Below are 17,507 nucleotides of genomic sequence, written 5' to 3' on the forward strand. Positions count from 1 at the left end.
TGTATTCCTTCGAAATAACAATTTCCTAAATTCACCAAATGTCAATGGGACGTGTCCCTACACAGTCTGACATTGTCAATCAGCGCTGATAGTGTCAGACTGTGTAGGGGCACACCCTATTGATAAGGGGAATGGTAATGCCCAGTTGTCAATTTATTCATACAGTTCCTGGAGGAAGGGTACAACACGAAAAAATAATACTCCAAAATTGTTATTTCATTGGAAGTACAGCATTTACTAAGGAGGTCTGACAGATCCTCTTTAAAAATTCATTTCCTTGAGGTTGACAAAATAGTATCCATTCACCTATAGGAATAGACCTGCAAGAAGAAATCTTTAAAAGACTACATTAAAATGATTTCTGTCAGGTGCCATGTTATCATGGAGACTGTGGATTCCCACTTCTTTGCCACTTAGCTGGGCAGTCTTTTAATTACATTTGCTGGAGAATTCTGACTCGGCATAGGTTGCAACATTGTGGGTACATTGATATTTCAATACCAAAACAAACAATGAATATGATTATCAACCATGCTGTTTTTAGCGCCCAGTGTCTATGTTTCACAATGCTTGGTCCTTCAAGCCACAGATAAAAACATATATATGTATATTCCTATCAATGGCATAGCACTTATCTCTATTGAATTCTAAAAATATATAAAATGTTCCCAAGAAAATTCAGATTTCTTATTAATATAGCAAAGATATCTCTGTCTTGTCACATCTGCAAAGAGATATAGCCTTACACCAATACTCATTGGAGATGGATACCTGTTTTAGGAGCCTGTGTGTTGGGGACAGGTAAAGACACCTCTGAAAGCGGCAGAATGTAGACATCAGGAATAGACTGGGAAGAGGAGGTCTCCTCAGCAGGTGGAGTGTACTCCCCAGAAAACTCTTCTCCATCTGGATTTTCAAACTCCTGAGGAACATAGTGACATAGTAAAATAGAAGAAAATGTACAAAAGGAATGCAATGATATGCGTTAGAAAGCCAAATGTATCTAAAGAAAAAAATACTCCAGATGAAGAAATATATATGTACGTTAATATATTGGATAATAACAGAGGTAACACTATGATGTTTCTAGCGTTGCCTGGGTATACATGTATTCAGGATTAAATCAAGTGTATAATTAGAATCTAGATACTTATGGATACTTTTTAATTAGACTGTAGACTCGTACGTTAGACTATCCCCAAAGGTGACTAGCCATGTCTGTATAGTTCGTTTCTCTGCTCTTAAGTTTGGCCACACAGCCTGATTTTTCTACCGGATAGAACATTATGGCAGAATTTAGGCCATGTACGGGACTTATGATGCTCAGAAGTTCCTGCTATCACTTAGAGATTTATGTTGTGAATCTCCCAGTGATGCTAACAATCCCATTTTTGCATAGTGAAGGGAATGATTGGCACCCTGCAGTGCTCTGGCATAAACATCACAAGGACTCATCCTGGCACCAATAACATAATGAACAGCTCAGACCCAACATCCAATTGATTTTACAAAATTTAATAAAAGGCAGAGCATTTTTTTTTAAATCCATAAAATGCATCCTAACCCCTCAATGTTGCTCCAGCCTACTCCACTTACACCTCGTTTCTGCCCTGGTACATTCCATTTTGTTTCAAGGTACTCAAATGCCGCCAGTTACACTATTTAGCACTGAATAATTCTATCCTACGCTATAATATTTCGTTTTAGAATAAGAGCCAATGGGCAGACAGTTTGCAAATGTTTACACAGTAAACATTTGGCTCTGTCTGAAAAAAAAAAACAACTTCCCTACCATAATAAAAGAAAAAGGATCTGTTAAGATATGTATTTGATTTGCTGAAAAATCAAGGGTGATCGATCTCAAACCCTTCTAGATGGGCATGATATCCTTCTAGAAGAGAAATTGGCTCTAATTTGGGTAAAATCCATCCATATTAATTAGGTAAAGTATTCTCATTTTATAGTGCGTAATTGCCAAGAGATTGTTAATTGTGCAATGATTTGCCTGCTCTCTTGTGTAACTGGTTATAAGTGGACCAGAGAAGCTTGCTTTTACCTTTATAAGGAAGTTTTTAACACTACAATTTCCAGATCAGCGCAGTGTTGGTAATTCGTATGACATCTATCTATCTAAAAATACAAAAATCGTTGCACATTGGCCAAAAATGGATGGGTGCCGGGCCTACCAGGGTCAGGACCAATAACCCAGAAAAACATATTCCAAAATGAGGCAGCACTCCAAGGTTTACAAATGAAAAAAGTGTGGTACTTTATTTATCCATACGTCCAATGAAACGCTTCATCTCTTCCATAGAGCCTTTCTCAAGCAACTGACATAGCATAAGCATTACGTATAAATAGACACCCGGCTATAAGCAGTATTCAATTATACAAAATAGTAATTAATAATAATTACAATAATAAATTAACTGGACAAACTAGAAACTGGCCTTATGGGCATGGTGGATAAATCTAGAAGTTGGGGATATCCTGATCATCAACATAGACGTAGAATTGATTCTATTCCCAGGGTTAATTTACTTAGGAATGAACATTCGGACACTCAAAAAAGAAGAATTATTTTCATTTCCACTTATTCAGAAGTGAGTTATCAAATATGGGATATAATTCATACCCACTGTCCTATGTTGGGTAGATGTCTCCGTGATGTACAAGAATTTAGACAACCGCCACTGCTGTCTTACCATAGGACCCCGAATCTTAAGGACAGGTTAGTCAAATCTGATATGGGTCCCTCAAGAAGTGGTTCCCAAATGTACCTCTCTACACCAAAGAAGGGATGTTACCCTTGCCTGACTTGCATAAATTGTGGACTCATGGTCAAGGGCAACATTTTTAAACTTTACAAATCAACAATTTAACATTTTCTCACGTGTGACACTGAGTTTCTCATATATGTATTAGGGTATGTTCACACGCAGAGTCAAAAACGTCTCGAAATACGGAGCTATTTTCAAGAGAAAACAGCTCCTGATTTTCAGATGTTTTTTGTGCCACTCACGATTCTTGCTGCGTTTTTCGCAGCGTTTTTTACACCAGTTTTTGGTGCTTTTTTCAATAGAGTCAATGGAAAACGGCTCCAAAAAACAGCCCAAAAAGTGAAAAAACGCCGCAAAAAACGCTCTGTCGGAATTCTGCTTCCGATTTTTCGGCCGTTTTTCGAGCATTTACAGCCCGAAAAACGGCCGGAAATGGGTCGTGTGAACATACCCTTACAGTGCTCCTGTCTTCTATTGTACGTGGGCGAAACAATACTTAATTTTAACCCCTTGGAGACACATCCTCCCCGCTTTTCAAAAGCCATAACTTTTTTGGGCTTGTTTTTGGGGGACAAGTTGTCATTTTTCATGGCACCATTTATTGTAACGCATAATCTACTGGGAAGCTGAAAAAAAATATTTGATACGATTACTGCAATACCAAATTTATGTTTTGCTTTATGTTTTACCACTTTTAGAAAAAAATAAACAATTTGCTAAAAAATAAATGTTTTGTGTCGCCATGTTCTGGGAACCATAACTTTTTTATTTTTCTTTCAATTTAGCGATGTGGGGACTTAATTTTTGCGGAGTGAGCTGTAGTTTTCACCGATATCATTTTGGGGTATATGCGACTTTTTGATCACTTTTTTACTTTGAGAGCTAAGGTGACCGAAAAATAGCAATTTGCGTGTTTTATAAATATATATATATATATTTTTTTTTTTACGCCATTCACCGTGCGGGTTAAACAACACTATATTGTGATAGTTTAGACGCAGCAATACCAGTTATGTTAACTTCATTAGGCCCCCAGGCTGCCATGACAACCATTATAATCGGCCGATCGCGTCACGGGGGGGGGGGGCGCGATGTCGTGTTCTAGCAATTTAAATGCTGCGGTCGCGATTGACTGCGGCATTTAAGGTGTTAAATGGGCGGAATCAAAGTGATCTCTGATTCCGCCCGTTGCAGTGAGGCGTGAGCTGTATAACACAGCCATCACCCGTTGAGTATAGAGCGCGCTCAGCCTGTGAGCGCGCTCCATACTACCCCTTAGCGACATCTCAATAATAGTACGTTGGATGTCGCCAAGGAGTTAAAACTCGTTTGAATCACCATCGCTATACTATAAATGAGAAATGTTTGGACCGTCCTGTAGCTAAACATTTTACAGAGGCGAAGCATAAAGAACAAGTACTGAAATTTTGGGTAGTGGATCATGTCCCTCCACTTCGAGGGGGGATCTTAGGGTTAGGTTACTCAAAACTTGTGAATTACAATGGATACATAAACTCAACTCGCTCAGACCTCATGGTCTCAATGTTGAAGTTCCTGCTTGCCCTAAACACCCCTAGTGTTCCATGCAAGTCGGCCTCTCTGTGAGTGTGGTTTATTTGTTTTTGTATTCTATATATCTATGGGTATATATATTTTTATACTCATGGGTAGAATTTTAATTTTATTGTTCTAATTTTACAGATCCCGATGTATTAATTTCTGTGAAACATGGATATACTCACCGGGAAGGACACTGGTTGATATCATTTACTATCTGTTTATACTGAATAAATCATTCTTCTTTTTGTCATTTTTAAGTAATTTCTATGTATTTGTCAAATTAGCTGATGGTTACCTCCCACACCTCATATTGTTCTTCTTTTTCTAACTAATAAATTGTGCGGAGTAAGTATTTTGATTTATTTAAATATGACTTCTCTGAGATTGGCGTACTTGGCATTTAATTTACAAGACTCATATGACATGTATTGGTGGCTTATACCACAGCCATTACTTTGGCGTCTGCAATATACCTGTTATATGGGGTCGTAGGACAGTTTATCGCATTATATATGGGATCAGTAAACATCCGTTAGCCTAGACACTGTTGACTGTCCTCTCTGATTACAAGGAGAGTGGACAGTGTGCTCCGATTGGGTGCCGTGTTCTGCCTGCTGAGTTGGCTTTTTAGCCTTGTGGATGCGCTTGCAATTAGTGATTTTAATCGATCTATAGATCATTTTGATTAAGTGACCTAATGGCCGCTTCTACGCCTATTAATTCTCTTTGATCTCATTGATAGTTCTATAATTCCCTTTGTACAACAAGGGGAGTATAGCTATGGCGTCTGTAGGGTTAATTTTATTTCACTCTACCTATTTGTTTGTAAAAAAATATATCCCTCTTGATCTTTTGGTCATAATAAGTTACACTTCCTGAAGTAAGATGGCCGCTCTCTGTAATTTTGTGCTATGCGTGGACATGCGCTTTGAGGTAACAGGCGCCTGACATCTGATTATCTCCTGATATGCGCAGGAGCACTACTGGAACGCCACTATCCGCATGTATAGTTTAGAATAATGTGGAACAGCCATTCTCCAGATATGGTGGGCACCTTTAGTCATAGAACTCAGATGATTTTTCTTTATCACTTTGGTGTTCGGTGTGAACAACAAATTAAACTCTTGCCCATAGTTGCATGTTTTTAAGCCCCAATTTGCTGCTACATCATACATTAACAGTACAAGTACTGTCAATGGCAAATATGCATTACTATGGGTAGAGAATAAACCAATGATTTTAAATAATGGCTGCAATAAAAACTTCAAGTGGCTATATACTTGTATATCAGACCAAAGATGTAACTTGATGCTCTTGGGTGCAAATGTTGTACCTAGACCCTCAACCAGACTGCTGATTATGTTACTGCACTTAGGACCAAAACAGGGCTCATAGAGAGGGTATATGGCGCACATGCCTTGGGCAAGCCCGAACTTCATCTGATCATGAAGAGAAAGTTATACAGAAATAGAAGGTAACATAGAGAACCCTACAACTGTATGGACCTCTAAAATATTCCATAGTGGCCCACTCTTGTGTACATGATTTAATTATATTTAGTGCCACCAGTCTCACCTTGAATCCGACATCTCCTCTCTTGCAGCAGAGACAGGTGAGGAGCAGGAAGATGAAGGCTAGTAGACCAGAGCAAGAGATAAGTACCACAGCATATGGTGGAGCAAGAGGGGCCCTCTGAGACGAGCCATCTACAAGAAGAGAAAGAAAAATGCATTATTTGAAAATGGTAGTGGAATTATAATTCAGAATTGATTTATTGCACATGATATATTTTCAAGGCTCCCCAAAGACAAGACATGAATTGATATTGTTTAACAATCTGAATGCGGAGCACCTGCCTTTACAATGTAGAATCAATTGTGGGATGTCAAATACTACAAAAGTGTTACAATACACATCTCCAGCTAAAAGGAGCAGAACCCATTGCTTGCAATACAATGCAGCAACAGCTATTCTAGACTGGAGCTCTTATGTGGAGGAGACTCTTAATTCACATTTATATTATCAATATATATTAAGGGAAAACAGCACATAAAGTAGAAGCCAAGGAAATAGATAAGGATGCGTAAAGGAACACTGCTTACAATGGAGGTTCATTCTCACTACTTTTAAATAAATACTTCTTCAATAAAACAGAATGTAATAACATAGTCCACCCATAAGACATTAACTTTTATTCTTCATTGTTAAAAATGTGGATAAAATATTTGTAGTATTTGGCGTTGCACTACCGAGCATTCCTATGCTTTTCAGTATTACCACTCTATAAAAGCACAATAATCCTGAACTCATGAGAAGCTTCCAACAGAGGTAACCCTCCTTCTCCAAACCCCATTACATGCTAAATACGTCTAGAATATAGAGACAACGAGCTGAGAGACGTCATGTCCAAAACCAAAGACTTTGATTGGTTGCTATAGGTAACTAGGACAGTTTTTCCTATAAAACGGGTTTGATACATGATGCACGATTACAATGAAATGTCTTTGAGATGAGCATCCGATCCAGCAGTGAAAAATGGTCTTTTAAAACAGATGTCCTCTCAAAGAAGAGAGCCAATATACATAAGGGATATAAGGGAATTGAAAACTGATTGGTCAGCGTCATACACTCCTCTGTACAACGCCCACTTGGTCAATAGTAAAACACGCCCAGTTGTCCATTGAGAAACTCATTAGCATAAAGCTAAAATCGCTAATAAAGTGGTGAAAATAGATCGTTTTTCTAAATAAAAAGCACTGCTGTCACCTACATTATAGCGCCAATCTCCTTATGTAGGAGATAGGGCACTTATAATGTGGTGGCAGGGCCTCTTTAAGGTGCATCCTCAGTATAAACACTTATCCAGGTCAAGACAATTCAATGGACCTGAGGATATCTATTGCTTTATTATATGCTAAGCGGAGAAACTTGACTCCTACTGTCTAATGCAGAAACTTAAAAAGGGCCCCCACTTACCATGGGCCATTTATAAAACTGGTGTCTCCTTATGTGACAGAGGGGTTTTTGGACACCTCAGGTACCAGGGCTTGGGTGTAATTGCTAACTCTATACCCCTCCCTATACCTATGCCCCTGGGAATAATGTTATTGGATTGTATTGTATGGAAAGCTGCATAGACCTGAATGTAGGATGGTGATGTGCAGAGGCTGTTGTTTCTCCGTCTTTAGTTTGATTCCTGTATTTTTATGTTTTAACTGTTGACAATCATATCCGGATTAAATGTTGAAGATACAATACATCAGTGAAAAAACAGCCAAGGGAGCTTTTAGCCGGGCAGAGAGGTTGTCTGCTGCAGTGTTAAATCTGACTTGGATGCCAACCCGAGCTATTAGTAGAGAAAACGCTGTATTGCATCGTCTCCCCTGAGTATATTGTGGGCACATGAGAAAGATTTGTCAGCCTAAATAATATACAAGTAACTTTGATATAAAAATAATATGTTCTGTATATTAATAATAATTGGTTGCTCTGAGACCCTATGATTCCTATGATAACACTGCGCTGCTTCAGTACAGTGACAGAAAGTTTTGTCATAGGGACACTGGCAGAGAAGCTCTTCTCACAGGCAACCTATGATAACTCAAGGCCGGAGTAAGACATATAAATAATTTATTCTGTAATAATTTATTGTCTGGTAAGTTCCCATTAATAATTAATGACTATAATAATTTTAACTCTAAATGACTGACAATTATATTAAATAGTATTGATTTGAATATGGTTAACCAACTAGCCACAGTTCAGCATACAATATTTTTACACATGTGGCCTCAGGGGTGGTCTTTTGGTATAGTATAATAAAATAATAGTCATTCCAAAGCAAAATATATATTGACAGAGCTTAAATGGGTTGTCCGGATATGAACCATTTTTTCATACCGATGACTTATCCACAGGAAACGTCATCAGTATATGATCGTGGGGGTCTGAGCACCGATCAGCTGTTCTGGCTGTCTCGGATGTTTTACAATGCTCTAAATACTGTATAGCAGCCGTGCTGCAGAACTGCAACTCTGCTGTGATTTTCTTGAATAGGAGCCGAGCTGCAGTAACCATGCACGGCAGCTATACTGTGACCGTAGCCATCTGCTTTCAGCAGCGACCATTGTATAACTTCCGGTTCCCGGAGGCAGCCGGAACAGCTGATTGGTTCAGGGACCGGGTGATGTCACCCCCACCGATCATATACTGATGACCTATCCTGTGGATAGGTCATCAGTATGATAAACTGCCCCATACTTGGACAACCCCTTTGAACAGTAGAAAAAGTTGTTCACAAGAAGGATGGCAGATGTCATTATTAGATGACGTCAAACGCCTAAACGAGCGTTCATACCAGCACGAAAGAAACGTGCTGAATATGCCTCTTGCCACTGCAGAGCCTCTAAACATATACAAAAAAAATCAGCTCCAGCATAAGCCTCACTACATGGGCTATTTGGCTGTACCTCCCCTGATAAATCTGGGCCACAAAGAAACACGTCGGGAGAAAGAAATCATCTATTTCAGAATTTCTAGAGGAGGTTTCCCAGTCCCCTTGCTGAGAACTGGAATTCATCCCGTGGAGCTATAGGAATGGGTAGGGGGTTGATCACCACAATAAGTTTGATCAGCTTACCGGTGACATAGGAAATTGTACCCTGTTTTTAGAAACATATTTTTCTGTTTTGGAGCATGTTTTTTGCACACCCTGCAAATTAATCAAAAAGGTTAATGTGAAATGGCCAGAAATGGTTATACACCCTGGAGAAAAAACAAAAGGGGTTAAATCAATTTGCATCCCTGGCTGCTCTCGCAACAAGGAGGGAAAACAATCTCTAATTTTTTGCAAAATGTTTTTTGTAAGTCTATTATTGTATGTAAATACATTTTTAGAATATTATGAGTTAGGCTGTGTTCACATCTGCATCAGGGCTCCGTTACGACGTTCCGTCTGAGATTTTCGTCGGAACGGAGCCCTGACTGACCCAAACGGAAACCACAGGTTTCCGTTTCCATCAACATTGATTTCAATGCTGACGGATCCGGTGTAAATGGTGTCCGTTTGTCTCCGTTGTGCATCAATAGCGTAGTCGACTACGGTATTGCTTCTGTCAAAACTACGGAACCCTTGCACAACGGAGAAAAACGGAAAACATTTGCACCGTATCCGTCACCATTTAAATCAATGGTGATGGAAACGGAAACCCATGGTTTCCGTTTGTGTCATTTAGGGCTCCTTTATGACAGAAAGTTCAGACGGAACGGAGCCCTGACGCAGATGTGAACGAAGCCTAAAAGTTATATTTTAAGAAAACCGCAGTCCTACTCCAGTGATTTTTTTGTCAATGAAAGTGGACAACCCTCTATTGAATTATACCTTTGGTGAAAGGTTTCCAAGTTCACCATTTTTATTCATCCAAGAATAAGAAGTCTGACGTGAGCAGCTGCTTATAGGCGGTCAGAGGAATAGAGCAACGCAGGAGCATGGATGGCTTAAGTTACTGATACAGTGTCTGGAATTATGGGGCACTGTGGTTTGCACTACAGGGCATTATGTCTACCACTCTGGAGAACTATTGCTGTGAGAACTATAAAAACATTATGGCATTGTGGGGCACCGGGGCTGTAGGCACTAAACCAGCATTATAAATTTGTGATTTTGGACACTTTGGATGGCATATTCATGGAACACTATGACTGTAGGCATAATACTATACATGTGAGCATTATGGCTTTGGGCACTATGACTGGAGTGGTTTGGACACTATAGAAAGGAATTATTGCTGATCTTCTGGGCACTATGGCATGTAAAACATGGTCAGTATGGCTGGTTTTATGTTTGCAGGCATGGATTATCTTTCTTTTGTGAATATTTATTCCCATTTAAATCAGATTTTAAAAATACCAGTGTGACTGAGCCCTTATTAGTGCCCCTAGGCATGACACTTTTGATGTTACAAGCTCCTTTTCTTCTAATAGCCATACATTTTGGCTAGATTTACTAATTGGCTTGGTTTATTTCACTCTCATTAGTTTAGTATATGATTCCCTGACTATTTTTTTGTCTTTGGTTATTACAGAAATGCATTATGGGAGAAAACAGCCAATCCATTATTTATTTCTGTTGCTTTCATTGTGCCAACATATTCTGCAATGCTTAACAGATAGTGTCACCCCTCACAGCAGTCACTGTACCCAGAGGGTACACAATCTAAAAAAAATCTAAAAACTCTTTTTTAAAAACATACACACATGCCAATTTCATAAGAAGCCAATTAACCTATCAGTATGTTTTTAGAGTGTGGGGGGAAACTGGAGAACCACCGAGCCACCAAGCTGCTCTTTGCTGATACAGTAGACCTAAATATTTAACCAAGAACTACATGAAAATAAAGAAAAACAAATTTACTTTCCCTTGGCCTATTCATTGATACAAGCCGCTATGAATAATTCTGATACTGAATGTATCAAGAGCGGAGGATGAATTAACCACAAATGTCATAAATGAACGGAGAGAAGCATTTAGTTAGACAGGAAGCGCATGTATTTAAAAAAGTGTAAGCAGATAGGTGAGGATAAAAGCAAAAACATAATGAATTGTTAAGATATTAGAAACTGGGCAACATACTATAAGAAGCCATAAAATTCAGAGGGGAAGTAAACACGATATTATTATTAATACTTGTATAGTGCCATTAACTTCCAGGGAACTCTACATATGAAATACACAGGGATTGAATGCATATCATATTAATAAATGAAAAAAAACAAGCAGGTACTATACACATGAGCTTATTGAGGGACAGACTAGTAAGGAAGGAGAGAGGGCCCTGCCCGCGAAGTAATACAGTCTGAGACCCCATGCACACGACCATAATTTTGATCCGTCATTACGAACCGTAGAAATGACCCGCAAAAAATAGGACACGTCCTATTTTTTGATTTTACGGACCGTGCTCCGAGACTTTAAAATGAGAGCACGGCCCGAAAATGCGGGTGACTGTCTGCAGCAGTCCGTGCCTGTAATCACCATCCGTGATTACGGGCACAGTCATGTGCAGGGGTCCTAAGAGGAAAAACAGAGAGAGATAGTAGGTGGGGGTAGAAGATGGTTATATAGTTGTGTAGTGAAGACAAGGTTATAATAGGTGGTAAGCTTTTCTGGAAAGATGAATTTGCAGGTTGATTTTAAAAATTGGGATGGTGGGAGGGAGTCTGATGTGTTAAGGTAGCAAGTTCTAAATTATGGAGGATGCACAGAAGAAATCTTGGAGACGATGATGTGAGGTCCATAAGGGGAGGTATCTAGAGAATGGATTCAAGAAATGTTTTGTATGGTGAGAATCCACCATAAAAGACTGTATCGTAGATGTCCAACACAAGTGTATTCCTTAACAGCAGACTACTGCGCCCAATAAATGTCAATAACTTCCTTCCTCAATGTTTCTTGAGGACAGGTTTGTTGTCCACCCCTGCTGCAAAAACCATACCTAGCCGAAAAATAATAATTTGGCTGGCTAGTACAAAGTACATGGTACTGCAATAGTACTGCAATTATGTATACATTGTAAGTATTACATAGCTGGTGTGCACCTTTCGGAGAATCCAGTGTTTAATCTCATTGTCATGAATTACTATCCCACGGTAGCACTTGTAGCTAGTTCCAACCAGCTAGTATTTAGGAGGAAATGCGCTATTAGATCTGACACAAGGGCCTACTATGGCTGCTAATGTATGCATGCAGCCCTCAAGATGTACAATGAGCATTGCATGCTGGCCTCAAGATGTTGTGCATATGGGACTGGCATAATAGTGACATTATTATATTATTATACATCACTTATATAATATATACGGAATATGTATAATAAATAAATAATACAGATCAATTTAAGATGCCAACTTAAATAAAGGCAGATACTTAAATATATGTAAGACAACCTACTTTAAGGTTCCCCTGGCTCTACGGTGAGCAATATGTACCCCTTCTGTCCTGATTAGACAGTCTGATCCGCCTTGGAAAGGGGAGGTAATTAGTACTTATGAATCTTTTTCAAAAAAAGATTAACATTTATCACCTATAAATATGTCTGATCTCTGGGGCCCCATCACTAAGACCCCCATTGATTATTATAACGAGGGTACGGAACAGCTGTTTCCTCCTCACTGCACGATCGCAATGAGGAAGGGCTTGACTGGAACAGAGGACACTACATTTAATGTCTATGGAGCTGACAGAAACAGCCAAGCGCTGTACTCGGATGTCTGCATCAGTCCCATAAACTTTGAATGGAGCGGGAGTGCACATGCTTGTCTTCCACTCCATTCAAACTCTTCCTCACGTGATCATGCAGTGAGGAGGAATGGGGGTTTTCAGGACCCCTATTCTAGTGACCGGTGAGGGTCCCAGTGGTGGGGCCCCAAATGATCAGACATTTATTACTGATCCTGTTAATAGGAGATAAATGTTAATCTTGGAACAACCCCTTTAAGGTTGGGTAAACGTCTTCCTGGCCATGCATAAGCCGTCATCCCTCCATTAAGTTCGGCGGATGGTTCTCTACCTCGATAAGTGTCCCAAGTGCCAGAAACCCAACATTTAGGCTTATATGTCATATCTGATTGACATAAAATTCATTAGAAAATCCCTTTAAAAAATGACATGAAAGATAAGTCAATAAGGATTAACAAGATGCACAGAAAGTAAGGTCGAAACTAAAAAGAGGTTACCAAAGTTGCAATGATCGTAACCAAGAAATAGTAAAACAATCCTAATGTTTGTTCAATATGTTTTATGTGTGTGTGTGTGTGTGTGTGTGTGTGTGTGTGTGTGTGTGTGTGTGTGTATATATATATATATAACGACATATAAAGACCTGCCTAATATTGTGTAGGTCCTCCTCGTGCCATCAAAACAGCTCTGACCTGTTGAGGCATGAACTTTACAAGACCTCTGAAGGTGTCCTGTAGTATCTAGCAGCAGATCCTTCAAGTCCTGTAATTTATGAAGTGGGGCCTCAATCGATCAGACTTATTTTTCCAATACATCCCACAGATGCTCGATCGGATTGAGGTTTGGGAAATTTGGACCCGGCCGTCCACATGACTTAAAAGAAAATGTGATTCATCAGACGAGTCCACCTTCTTCTATTGCTTCTTCTATTGCTCCATGATCCAGTTCTAATGCTCACGTGCCTATTGTATGTGCTTTCGGCGATGGACAGGGGTCAGCATGGATACTTTTACTGGTTTGTGGCTAAGCAGCAAACTGTGAATCACTGTGTGTTCTGACACCTTTCTATCATAGCCAGTAGTAACCTTTTCAACAATTTATGCTACAGTAGCTCTTCTGTGGCGTCGGACCAGATGGGCTAGTCTTCTCTCCACACAAGCATCAATGAGAGTTGGTTGCCCATGGCCCTGTCACTAGTTCACCAGTTGTCCTTCCTTGGACCACTTTTGGTGGGTACTAACCACTGCATACCAGGAACACCTCACAAGACCTGCTGTTTTGGAGATGCTCTGACTCATCTGATTCTAAGTCATCTGGCCATCACAATTTGGCCAAAAATGCTCAGATCCTTAAACTTGCCCATTTTTCCTATTTTTTTTTCTCCTGCCAGTGTGGATAACATATGTAAAACAGTATGTACAATGCAATGCAATAATATCTGAAATATTTCTATGATATGAGCTCTTCCAAGAAGATAGCATTACATAATTCGCTTGAAAAATGCATTTGTATTGCAAATTAGTTATTAAAAGTATCCTTCATTACGAGCATTAGAGGAAATAAAGTTTCCACATTACCTACAGGCTTCATAGTCAATAATTAATTTCATTAGTAAATGAGTAAATGAAGGGAAGAAAACAGAATTCAATTGCAAAGAAAAGCAAAATGCGTAGCCTCAGTAGTAGAATCCAGAACATGGAACGGGAAAAGCTTCTGTGGAATGAAAATATGCAATAACTACATCTGCATTTTCACTTGCTGAGCAATGATGTTTTTTGCTACTATGTTTTCAGTTTGGAGCATTATAAATGATAGAGGTTTACTATTGATACTAAGAGATCTTGCTTGAGTGCAAACCTCGAGTGAGCTGGATAGAAAATCACACTCTAGCATGACCAAGCATCTACTTGTTGCCGTGTTTGTCAGCTGTTAATATAACATATATATTTTTAATGTGGTACCATCCACATAATTTTTCCATCACAATTACAATTTCCATTCATATTGACAACCATTTTTTTTTGCGCCTGGGGCATAGGGATGCTGCCCAAAGTCAAAGAGATCTAATTATGGCATCTAAACTAGGGTGTTCTGCAATTAGATGTATTAAGGTACCAGTACCGCTTTAAATTAAATGTTTTAACCAAGCACAAGTATCTTGCTTAGCATTTTAATGTTATGTAGTTGGACTATCAAACAGTAGAACAGTGTTTCCTAACTGGGGTCCAAGAAACTCTTGGGTTTATTGGAAAGTGGTCAGGGGATCCCATGAAGACAGCGGCAGCAAAGAACTTGTCACATTTACTGTATGGTTAGGCTCATATCAGCCTTCTTAAGGACGCTTGGCAAAGAGGTCAACAAATTTATGCCAGAATATAGCATTGGGCAGAAATTATAGAATGCTTTACCCTACACAGGGTTCCACCATGGTCATAAGGTTGGGAATCACTGCTGTAGAGTCTTTTAGAGTTATGTGCAGGTATAGTACTCATCACTTGTACTTAACCCATTCAAACATATACAAAAAAAACTCAATCATAAACCAGCAGTGCCCAAATGTCTTAACTTTGACTGTACAAAAAAATGCAGGGTATACCCCAAAAAATTTATATACTTGTAAAACTGACTTATGAAAAATAGATTAATTACCAGAAGGAAGAAGTGACTCTAGGGTTGTGGTCTGGGGTGGTAATATAAGCTAAATGCCAATAAAGAAATACTTTGTGAACCAATAAGGATCTACCAACACCAGCACCAACAGTCACCTAGAGTCTAATTTTTCAGACGCATACCTCAAGCCCTAAAACTATTTCTTACGCAGTACCAGGGGTAACCAGGATTCTATAATTCTGTACGTTACAAAATTGTCAAATATAGGAGTGCCTATTGTGAGTCTCACTAAAATATCCTATGGGATTTTTTTTTTGTATAGCTCAGTTGAGTTTCTAGAAGATACCTGAAGAAATGTCATGTAGACGTGTAAGAAAATAAGATGTGTCAGGAATTTCTGTAATGACAAATTCCAACCAGCCACAGTCCCTTTGTTTGACGAATTGGTGGAGGCCTGAGATCACGGACCCGCACTACCCTATCATCTGAGACATCTATACAACATGTCAGAATTTACAAGTGTAATGGAACAGAGTTTTTCACATGACTGTAGTTTTCGATAGCAACGTAGCTAAAAACATTCTCAGTTATTTTAATTCAGTGAGTTATCACAGTGCGCAGTAGAAACCCTTCACAGTAAATTCACTCTGCTGCATTAGTACTTTAGCTGGATTTTCCTTTATTGATACACATAGCCCCAGAGCATATGCATGTTGAAGTAGATAAATTTTACACTTAACTTTTTCACAGCCTGGCTAGTGATAAAATAAACCAAAACCGACCATGCATGTACACTATGTCCGGATATATGTGAAGTACTGGCCATGTAGAATTTACACTCATATAGTATCAGACCGCAGAAAGTATAGCAAAGCTTTTTATGTTAGATCTCAGCTGTGTACACACAGGGGAAGGATAAACTATAGGCCCAAGGGACTGCTTATTTAGGCCATGCTTTGTGCTGAGATAAAAAAAAGACAACAAAAAAGAATGGTGGATTATGTCCAGGACACTATTTGTAGGTCGTCTGTATTTTCAGAGTTACAGAGGTTGAAAAAAGTCCATCAAGCTCTCGAAATCGAACTATTTGGTCCAAAATCAAGACATAAGGCTCTGTTCACCTCACGTTTTGCATATATCTCCCGATGTATATGTACAAAACAGAATGGCCCAACATGTTTCACTGGATGTCATGCGTGATATATTTTTTTTTGCAATGGCCCACTATCTAGGAATGTGCAGCAGTCTTTGCCAATTTATACAGTATAGGTACCCAGCAGATGCCAAATGGAAACCTTTTTGCTATCCACCATGTCCATAAAGCTCTACACATACAAATGTATGCACCTGGAATATCTTCTGATGCATGCGCTAAACGTACACACAAAGCATGCTGTGAGGAGAATATAACCCTCCCTGGCAGTTGTGGCCAATTATGGTTATCCCACCATTACAACTTATCACCTGCTGCTCCATTTATTCTCTATGGGACTGCTGGAGATAGCCGAGCACAGTGCATGGCTATCTCCGGAATTCCCATAGAGAATGAATGGAGCGGCAGCACACATGCGCGACCATTGTTCACTGTTCATTCAGGGAACTCGGGACCCCTGTTCTCTTGATAGGATAGGTGATAAGTTGTTGTGGTGATATATCCCCTTTAGGGCAAAAGGGTAGTCAAACAACCTTTCTTTTTGTTAAATAGAAGCTCCACCTATATACAAGGACCCTTGGGAAGCTGCCATTTGGAGCAGCGGTGCGCGTGCTTCTCATTCCCAAACGGTCACACATAATCCTTCTTATATTATTTTCATCTCTATCTGCATTTATTGGTAATTGGTGGTTTAGCTATTCTCACAAGTTACTTTTTAAATGTCACATTATCATTTAAATAATGGTTCTTTTGGTGCATTTGTTTATTATTTTGTTTGGCACTATGCAATTTATTTAGATAATCTTTGTTGGACGCATATCCTGCTATTGACTCAGATAATTCCCATGAGGAGGATATACTGTTTTTGCACATATTGATGTATGGTTTTTGTTTAGTTGACAATTTATAGGAGGGTTGTGCGATACTTTGAGTAGGGTTCTTATTGAGACAGACCCTTTAACATGAGTATTTAAAAAAATATATATATATGTGAGGCTGGATTCACACGAGGTCATTACCTCCATAAAGGACGAAACGTATTTCGGCCGCAAGTCCCGGACCGAACGCACTGCAGGGAGCCGAGCTCCTAGCATCATAGTCATGTACGATGCTAGGAGTCCCTGCCACTCCGTGGAACTACTGTCTGAAAACTGAAAACATGAACTGA

General features: G+C 39.3%; 1 protein-coding gene across 3 annotated transcripts in view; it reads right to left on the minus strand.

Moving 5' to 3' along the window:
• LMTK3 (lemur tyrosine kinase 3) overlaps positions 1-17,507 on the minus strand; it is a 75,893-nt gene that overhangs the window by 48,317 nt on the left and 10,069 nt on the right. For all 3 annotated transcript variants that reach the window (XM_075839949.1, XM_075839948.1, XM_075839947.1), the window contains exons 3-4: positions 5,916-6,046; positions 772-922 (exon numbers count right to left, since the gene is read on the minus strand). In XM_075839949.1, coding sequence (XP_075696064.1) covers positions 772-922; positions 5,916-6,046 — 282 coding nt within the window. The remainder of the gene's footprint in view (positions 1-771; positions 923-5,915; positions 6,047-17,507) is intronic.

The sequence above is a fragment of the Rhinoderma darwinii genome, chromosome 10 (assembly GCF_050947455.1).
Source record: "Rhinoderma darwinii isolate aRhiDar2 chromosome 10, aRhiDar2.hap1, whole genome shotgun sequence".
NCBI lineage: Eukaryota > Metazoa > Chordata > Amphibia > Anura > Rhinodermatidae > Rhinoderma > Rhinoderma darwinii.